The sequence below is a fragment of the Coloeus monedula genome (assembly GCF_965178545.1).
Source record: "Coloeus monedula genome assembly, chromosome: 6".
Lineage (NCBI taxonomy): Eukaryota > Metazoa > Chordata > Aves > Passeriformes > Corvidae > Coloeus > Coloeus monedula.
This window is the reverse complement of record NC_138786.1, coordinates 44097154-44107169: the sequence shown is the minus strand read 5'-3', so window position 1 is coordinate 44107169 and position 10016 is coordinate 44097154. Positions and strand designations below refer to the sequence as shown.

Here is a 10016-nt window from a genome sequence, read left to right as displayed (position 1 = left end):
TCACATTCATTAGTTATAATTCATATGTCTTTGCCTTCCTTGGGAGTCATCACTGCCTCATGATTGAAGATACTTTCATTATGGAATTGACAGGAAGGATATTTGTCTTTTAATCATTATTACCAAACTGTCTGATCAGTATGTTCTCACTTTTTGCGGAAGTAAAACAGTCTGGCACAGCCACGGCAGAGGAGACCAGCAGGTCTGCCCTCCCTCCCAGACAAGAAGCACAGACAGAAATGACTGGAAAAGGAGCCAGCATTGATATTGCTCCTCACTAGTCCTTTTCTGCAACACCAGGGCTGGGAAAGCTAAAGCCCATTCATGCTCAGATCTTCATGACTTGTCTCAGTGAAGAACCTCTGCAACTGTGCAATAAACAGAGGTATGCTGAAAAGTTTTGGAAACACAGAATTAGGCATCTAAGAGAGGGATCTTCAAAGAGGGACACAGTAAGTGGGATGTTGTTTACCAGTAGAAAATGGTGGGAAGAGGAGCAGCTGCCCAGCCTGGGTCTTCAAAAAGAGCTATATACCTAGCTCAGTTATGGTGATCAGGCAATTGTGTCCGCTCCAGATACTGGAGTTAGTCCAATAAAGAGACATGAAGATAAATAAGTGATTGGAGCATCTGTTGTACAAGAAGAGGCTGAGAGATCTGGGACAGCTCAACCTGAAAAAGCAAAGGCTTATGGGGAATCTTACTAATGTGTATGAACACCTGAAGCGAGGTTGTAAAGAAGAGAGAGCCAGGATCTTTTCAGTGGTACCCAGAAAAAGGGTAAAAGGGAACACGTTAAGAAATACCAAATTTCATCTAACCACAACAAAAAATGTTTACAATGAGGGTGGTCATACAGAGAAGGTTGTCTAGAGACACTGTGGCATTTATATGTGGAGATATAATAAAAAAAGACATAGTCCTGGGCAAGTTGGTGAAGTTGACTCTGCTTTGGGGTGGTAGTGCTTGGACTACGTGGCCTCCAGGGGTCTCTTTCTATCTCAGCAATTCTAGGATTCTGTGATGAGCCAAAGACATACAATAATTCCAAGCCTTTTAGGCAGTAACGAAATCTCCTTTCTGACATTTTCATTTAGCCTAAATAATAAAATGGTCATTAGGTGGCAGACAAAATGAGAAAAAGCGTGACTATAACCAGAGGGTTAGGGTAAGTCAGGTTGAAATTTCTCGTTTCACATAATATTTCATAATGATATGAAGTATAACAGGTATTGAGAGAACTACTGAGGAAAAAAAAATATTTTTTCAGAGCACCAACTGGTTGGTGATAAGGAAATTTACTGCAATATTAGAAGAGATATTTAGGTTCAGACCTATATCTCCCACATGCCAGCTGACTGTTCCAGTACTGGAAATAGTAGGTAGCAGTCAGCACCCAGGAATTTAATGATTTTTGGGAGGGAAATGAGTGAAGATTGGACCAAAAGCTGGGGGTTTGATACTTGTGAGAATCTGTAAGTTGTTAGAACACAATTCACAAAAGAACTGAAAACAGTAAATGAACCTCACATGTATATACACATACATATTCTTGCCTATGCAAATATGAGCAAAACCAATGTAGAAAATCATAGGAAATACCAGAACAATCATTTTATCCTAAGTCGAATTTGGCTGTAAATGAAACCTGTAGAAAACACTACTCAAAAGAACTACGGATTCCACCTACGGGAAAATAAAGGTGATGTCATCCTCAGCTGAAAATGAAAGGGCTGTAAACCACTCATTTGGCTGACCTTCAGATGCCTGTAAAAAGTAAAAAAACATTGCAGATAGCTTGGGAAGTTTGAATCTGACAAATCCCCACACTGGTACTGTGAACTGAAGTTCACACAACTTGCTAAACAAGACAGGATACTGGCAATTTTGCATGATGGCCGGAATCAGACTATAATGCCCAGTAGGACAAGGAACACTCAGTACCGTAGTGGGGGTTTTGGGACCCTCCGGGTGTACCTGGAAAGAAGTGAACACTCAGACCATCTACTTTAGGAAGTATGTGGAAGGTGATAGATAAATTCAGAGGACCTAAGATAGATCCTCATATAAAATGATGTGAACATTTTTCTGCATCAAATTAGCTATCTAAATCCCCAAAAGAATTCAGCTGCCGCAGCACATCAAATAGAGATTCCTGGCAAAAGAGGAATCCAGAATCCCATAAACATCATGGAAAGACCTACACACTTCAAAGGGAGCATATAAGAAAGGGCATACTAAGTCAATGTCCTAGGTATGCTTTTATCTGACATGACTGAAGCCCATATTCCAGAGAACTACCCCACGTGGGAGTAGTATGGGATAGACCCCAGACTGAAGTTTAATTTATATCCCAGCAAAGGAAAGAAATAAGGTTCATTGGACTAACAGAAGAAAGCAAACATGAACATGATTCTGTAATTTGGTGGCTAGACACTCCTGTGGGATGGGAGATACTTACATTACAGAATATTTTCACTTTTAAAGGTCTGGAATTTCCCTGAAGCCTTTCAGAAATAAAAATGCAGCAACATCCAGGGCTTTGGGAAGAACATTTTATTGCTAAGCATATCTTTAAACAAAATGCAACTAAGAAAAGAAGAAGAATCAAAAAGAAGAAAAAGAAAGGAAAAAAAAAAGCTATAACATCACGGTAACTCAAAAATTCTCCAGGTTGTCCATAAAGCAACAGGGATATGGTAGAAGCCCACATACAGAAATGCACATGTTCCCAAAAACTGTCCAATAGAAACTTACACAAAAAAGGAAAGTGTAAATATTTTTCCTTTAACTTAAAAAAGGAAAGCAAAAAGGAAAGGAAGAAAGAAAGCAGGAAATCATTTCACAAGACTCCAAGACTCCAAGAACAGCAATCTTTTACAGACATCAAGATATAATCAACTTTATATAGTTTCGGCCAGTTAAGTCATCTAAAATCGTGCTTTCATACCTTTTTAAAACCTGTCTTTTTTTCTTTTTAGTATAAAAAATAAAAAAGAAAAAAGCTCAACCTCACACACGCGCACACGCACCACACACACGCACACATACACGCACTGAAAACAATTGTTAACGTGAAAGCGTCTTCTCCAAACATTTGAGAAGACTGTTTTTTTGAATTTAAGTTCCCATGTGCGTGTGTGTATCTGATGACACTTCTTCAAAGTCAAATATTCATGCGACTTATAAACACCAGCAAGAGTAGATTTCTAAACCTAAACAGCTGATTAGTTTTCATCTGCAAAAGTTTTCATTTCTGATATCCCAGGATTCTCAACCCGTCTTGGTTTTTGTTGTTTCCCTCTCTGTCTCTCTCTCCCTCATTTATGTTTTTCCACATAATAGGCATGGCCGTCAAACCACCTCACTATTGTTCTGTACAGTAAGATAATCCTTTTCACAATAACTGGGAAAATGTAGAACCCAAACAACCAAATTAAATAAGTTAAATAAAACATAAGACATTCCCAATTTAACCATAAAACAGTATATACACCATCAGGGTATCCATATAGAAATTATACTAGCAAAAAAATAGTAGTAAAATATGTAAACAAAATTTCAGATTTTTTTTTGACACAGGTAACTGTGACAAAGCTAAAACACACACTCCCTTCACATTTTAAGGTTTGCTTTTGTTGTCTGTTTCTTTTTACTCTGTTCTTCAAGAACATTCTGCATTAAGATCATAACAGAACTTCTGTTCCAGCCGTCCCATCAAACATACCATGATAAATATATCTGTGTGTATATATATATATTATATTATTAAATTAATTTTTCTTTATTATTTTTTGTGTGTCACAGCAGCTTTATTTATTTCCTTTTATATAAAAGAGAAGGAAAAGGGAGAATAGGGCAAATGGAAAGACAGATGATCTGAAATGTCAAGCTACAAAATTAAAATATTACATATGAAAAACAGTTATATGTCAAAAAAACTATGTATTTTGCATTCTTTTACAAGTGCTTAGCTTTTCTGATATTTATTGTTCTTGTCACAAGTTGAACTCCAGTGGTGTCTTTCTGATCTCTTTATTAAACTGATTTATTATTATTTTTTGCATGCACTGCAATGTCACAGAACCAGAACCCAGAGGAATGCTCCTTTATTTTTGCACAGTATATTCAGCTCAGAATGGTTAATAACTTTTAAGCACTCTTTTTTGAATCTCCAAATCCCATTAACCATACTTTGGTTGTCTAATGCATACTAAGTGCTATACTCAAAGCCAATGACTGATCAGAACAGACCCAAACCCATCTGCTCGTCAGTTCAGTTGCAAATACTGGAGCCAGATCCAAGAGAACCAGCTTTTCATGACAATTTTCCTCAGCACCACTCATCAGACACTTACACTGTGTTGTTAGCAAACAACTTACTGCAAGATGACGGATTCTAGAGACAATACAACCAGATATGCAGAGTAAACACCATGGGTAGCTTTTGAGTTCATATATGGTAATAGTCTCTCTTTATTATGGACTTTTTTTTCCGAGATTTCTTCTCAAGTCATGTCCTGGTTCACCCCCCACACCATTCCACTCCACTCTTCCCTCCCTCACCCAAAAGTAACCAAAGAAACCAAACAAAAAGCAACCCAAGAAACAAAACCAAACCAAACCAAAAAACCAACAATCTCCAAAATCATTTATTCCCCTCCTCCAATCTCGAAAAGTTATATGTATGCTGGACACGGCCAGATCAGTTAGTTCAATATTTCTTTGTTGTTTAATAATGTTTGTAATTTTTTTCTTTTTCCTTCTTTTTTTTTTTTTTTTTTTAATAAGTAAACTGAAAAATTATTGATACAGTCAGGGATCACGAACATTGTTAAAGACTCACTTGGAGATATGAAACAAGTAAGCCATGAAGTCTTCTACCTTTGCAGAAAGTTCAGCGGAGGAGGAGATTTGGAGATGTCCAAGTTCACTAACAGAGCAGAGCTGTGCGCGCCATCTCCAGAACGCTAAGTGTGCTTTATAATACATTAGGGCAAAGTTTGCTGACTCCAAGTGATGACTTAGACATTAACAGTCACTGCTGAAAATTTTTTCCCAATACTTTTTCCCACAAACGTTATCTCCCAATCATCTCGTTCGCTGCAATGGTTCTGATATCTCAGTTAAATCTCATTAAGTATTTATGTATTTATATATAAATAAGTATTCTTTTTTACACATAATACTCTTTGTCCTTGTTTTTCTGCTTCTTGTGGCCGCTCTTTGAGCTCTGCTGCTTCTCCTTCACGAGCGTGCCATTGCTCTGGGCCGAGTTGCTGATGTAGTTCCGCGTCTCGTCCACCTGATAGGACCCCTCGTCCCTGTTCCTGTACTTGTACATGGCATACAGGAGGATGAGGATGCAGAGGGCGGCAGCAGCCACAATGCCGACGACCATCCCCGTTGTGCTGCTCGACTCACGGACCACCTCTGAGGCCCCCGGAACCCGTCTGATTCCCGGCTCCGTGGGGATTGCTGTGGGCACATTACGGAACATGGGGGAAGTGATTAGCGGGCTCTTCAGCTTTGTGCTGTCTAGCTCATAGGCAGTGGGCAACGGAAGCAAGACTATGTCAGGCTGGGGTTTGAGCTCACGGTTATTCATTTTGCCGGCTGGCAATTTGGGAACCATCCCAGTCGAGGACGAAGCTGTGGAGCGGATCAGCTCAGGGGACAAAGACGTGGTAGTAGTCCTACCAGTTTCGGAGACTTTGTTAGGTCTAAAGTCCTTGGATTCCCACTTGGGTGCGTGTGCTTTGTAGCCACCTTCGAAGATTGAAGTGGAAAGACTCTTATCTGTTACCAAGGAGAAGGTGGTGTAAAAATCTTCATCATCAGTAGGGGGTAGGTTAGAGTCAAAGGTTTCCCCTGAGCCATACCCAGATATCACCAAGCCATCATCATCACAACCATCGCTGCCTTGGTCCGACAAGCAAGGTAACCCCGCCTCAGAGGTCATGGACAGGGAATCTTTGGTGGTCTCAATAATGGTGAGGAGGGGGCGAAAGGTAGGGGGAAGTGTAATGAAAGGTGCACGAGTAGCAATAGGAGGGATATCTAAAGGGTCTTCTACAAGTAGAGGGATAACTAATTCACCTCCTGGGATGGAAAAGAGAAAGAAAAGATGATTAGTACATTTTAATGACACAATGCACCATTTTCAGTTCACTTAAGGGTGAGAGAGGATCTGGGCATTATGAAAAGGTGTCAGGGATCAGCTTTCTCTCTCTACCATTACACTACCAACATACTTTTCTGGGGATGCCTCTCGTTGTTCCCTCCCACCCTTCTTGGACATTGGTAAAGTGTAGGACATTCCATTTCCTACCTATGCTAGGTGCATACAGTGAAATACTGTGAATTTTTGGGGACGCAAATTTTTTGATTTTTGAAGATACTCTCAAGTGACTCTGTGGTCACCAATTTTTGGTAGTGATCTTTTTTAGCATTTGGTTAGAAGACTATTTAAATTAATTACTTTGGACTTCCATAGACCAGTGTTGTCCTAGATGTGTTTTTTACCACTCATCTTGCCAGTTTTTCCTCTTCTGATCCTTTTCATTTAAAATAACAGTGGTATTTCTTCTCCGCCATTCTAATATGCTTATGTAGGAGTACCTAAGTCCTTTCCCTAAGGCATTTCCCATTCATCCATTTCTTCTTCAACATTATCTGGCTTTTAAATTGTGGGAAGGTTCATGAAAGTGAGGGATGGAATAAGAACCAAGTACTTACTGGGTCCATGAAGGTACAGAGCTCTACTCAATGTTCATCTCTTTTTAATCTTTCTTTAGCATTCTGTTTGACACTAGGAATGTCCCTTTCCTTGCATCTTTTGGGGCTACTAGTGCCATGCTACCTTAATCCTCTATTCTTCTTGATATTCATTTATTATAATTTGATTAAAAATTAAGATAGGTTTTATTGTGATTGACAAAAAAAACTGAACAAGGACTTTGATGAACCAAGATAGCACTTGAGTCCAGGATTATACTGCAGAAGTTGTCTTCACACCTACTGTTACTTTTTGACAGGTAGACAATTGCAGTAGTTCTACTGATTTCTGCCATGCTGGCTACCTGCCTATAGAGGGCTGAAAACAAGGTAGACTTATGGTCTCCAAGTTGAACAATAAAGCTATAGGTGTAACATTTGTACCTTACCACAATATAAGCTGCAAATGTAACAAGAAAATCAGTGCATCATTTCTGTGATTTGCATTCTGAGCAGCAATATTGCTACTTTTAGGGTAATAGCCCTGTGTTGTCTCTATATTATAATGTAACTGCACCTCTACTTTTGAGTCTATGGTAGTTAACACTCCACTGTTTTATTTTGTGGATTTAAAAAAAAAAAAAAAAGAGTGTGGAATCTTATTATTTTATCTAATTCCTTTAGTTCTGATTATATAGTTTTCTGCTGACATACAGGTAATCAACCCTTTTTTCAGAGTGAACCACATGGCTTTTGAAAGTATAAATTGTCTCTTGGGTAATTTTTCTTTGCCTAGCTATTTAAGTAAGCAGCTTAAAATATAAATGGAAGTGTTCACATGACATCATGAGTGTCATCTAGATCTGTTCTAGGAGTGCAACTCAGTAAGAAGTATTCCTAATGCATAGGAAACTTTGATTTATACTCACCATTGCTTAAGAAGGATGTACAAAATGAATTATAGTTTCTAAATAAATAATTCTGGGTTTTAATTATGTATTAATAACTGCTAATGAACACTTTGGCATTGTTAAAATGCTGAATGCATCAGGGTCAAAATTCTGCTCTCTCAAATCTACCCCATATAATACATGCACTTGTTTTCCACTGAATTCTGCCAGTAATGTCCATGGAACGCCTATAAGGAATATGGTCTAAAATCAAAATCCCTTCTAAATGTATTTGGAGAGCAATATATTTGAACAAATTACACATTGAAGATAGCAATATACTGAAAAAGGTACTTAACAGTTTGATTAAATCTGGATAGCCGAAATAGCAATATGGCTTATTCTCTTCCTTAATGGGAAACTAAGTGGTGGCACAGTTTAATCAATTGAAACAGTCAGAATTCCCTCAGAGGTACCAGGGTAGAAATTATGCCAAAATAAGAAATGCGGTACTTTGCATACTTTCATGCAAAGCTAGTTTTAAGTTAAGATACAAATGGCCAATTTGAACATGTTGTTTAGTTTTCTGAGCTTCCTCAGTATGTTCATATATCTCTTTTGTTACTGCAGAGAGAATGAAGAAATAAGTATCAATGTCTCCATACTACATGCTTTCAAAAAAATTATGTAAAAAAGCCTAAAGTGTAGTCTGCCAAATGGCTACACTGCATTTTGTGCTCATGCATCTGAGCTGTTTTCTGAGCAATGTAGAAACTAGAGCATGTAATATGATTTATTTATGTCCAGAAGGCCTATCCATGGCTTGAGTAGAGCATCTATAATCTATGCAAACAGGTGGTCTCAGGACGAACTTGGAGTATGCCTTGAGGGGAAAGATCATCTGTGAGCCTGGTAAAGAAAATGAATAAAAATAACAGTATTTAAATGAGAATTGCATCAAATTTCATGAGTCTGGAATTTAAGGTCCAGAAAGTCAGGGATAGATAATGTTCCCTTAAACAGTTTTTTAAGATCAGTGTTTTGCTGTTCAATGGCAATACTCATCTGATTTTCATTCACCATCTGTGACACTCAACTGGAAAAAGAAGTTTGTCAGCTTTTAATTGCTCATCTGGAGCCTTGAAGTGCCTTTGTTCTTAAAAGCTATTATACTGGTCTACAGCATCAGGATGTAGTTGATCTGCCACCCATTGCAGCAATATTTTGGGTAGTTTTTGTCCAAAGAGAAGTTATTTTGGTCCTGTTAATGATTAATTTTCTGGAAGGAATCAGAGATATCTTACATTTAATATGAAGACCTTCCTTTTGTCCCAGTAATCTTTGCATTTAAAACTAGGTCATGGTTATATAGCTTTTGTTGTAATTTAGGACTTGAGCTAATGATCAAGACTACTGGAACTATAAAAATGATCACAGCCTTCTTGAAATTTTAAGTAAAGTTGTTAGACTTGCTATGATAAATGGGATTTTACATAAGTGATGGAGAAGATAACGGAGCTTTTTTGATGCTAGCAAGTCTATTGGATGGAAGACAATGTAAGACAGTCAGGACTAAGCTTTCATCTCTCAATGTATGTGAGGAGAGAAATAACTTTCATATCAGGAACACTGGATTAACTTTGATACAATTATTTAATCTCATCATTAGTTTTCATTCCAAATTGTCCAATGATTGATACTGTGGTTACTTGGATACGCAAGAAATAAAGAGACTGTTTAAGGTCCTTCATTAGGAATCACTTCTCCATCAAGGAGTTAATTTGTTACATTTACTTTTGTGGGGTATCAGGTAGATGCTAGGGTGGTAATAATGTTTTGATTTTTCATTTTTTTATTGTCTGTAATAGAAGGAACTGAGACTAAAAAAGGCTGTGTGACAGTAAGTCAGAAAAAGCACTCTAGGTATCAAATTTGGCTTCTCTTTTATTGCGTTGTTAGGCATCTATGCAAAACTCACAGCACACTTGAAGCTGTAGGTCTAACAGGATGCAATCACAGTGAATACTTCTTTGGGTATGTGATTTTTAGAGGGATAAAAACATCCTTAAAAAATGGCATGACAAAAACGCCGCTCAGTCTAAAAGAAATGTGTTATTTAGGGATAACAGGGAATGTAAATCCTGAAAAGCTCCCAGGAAAGTGTGAGAAATATGATCACCTACATCTATGGAACAAATGCAAACCTTCATATCATACCTGCAAACAACTCTGTAATTGGTGCTGCATTTCTACATGTAAGAGACACGACAGGGTGTCTGATGACAAGCAGATTACGAATGTGTGTGTAGGGGAAACCACCTTCACAGAAAAATGGCTGAGGGTGCAGGAAGCTGCCTGGTTGATGGTGGAGTAGTGGTCCCTCTTGCCCAGGCCCCAAGTTGGTTTAAA

General features: G+C 38.1%; 1 protein-coding gene across 7 annotated transcripts in view; it reads right to left on the bottom strand.

Moving 5' to 3' along the window:
• Positions 1-5176: 5176 nt before the first annotated feature.
• NRXN3 (neurexin 3) overlaps positions 5177-10016 on the bottom strand; it is a gene marked incomplete at both ends in the record, with an annotated part of 923636 nt that continues 918796 nt past the window's right edge. For 4 of the 7 annotated variants that reach the window (XM_082282836.1, XM_082282835.1, XM_082282837.1 and 1 more), the window contains one exon: positions 5177-5478. In XM_082282836.1, the coding sequence (XP_082138962.1) occupies positions 5177-5478 (302 nt within the window). Of the gene's footprint in view, positions 6103-10016 lie in introns of all 7 variants that reach the window. The other 3 variants (XM_082282834.1, XM_082282839.1, XM_082282840.1) reach the window with 1 other exon arrangement.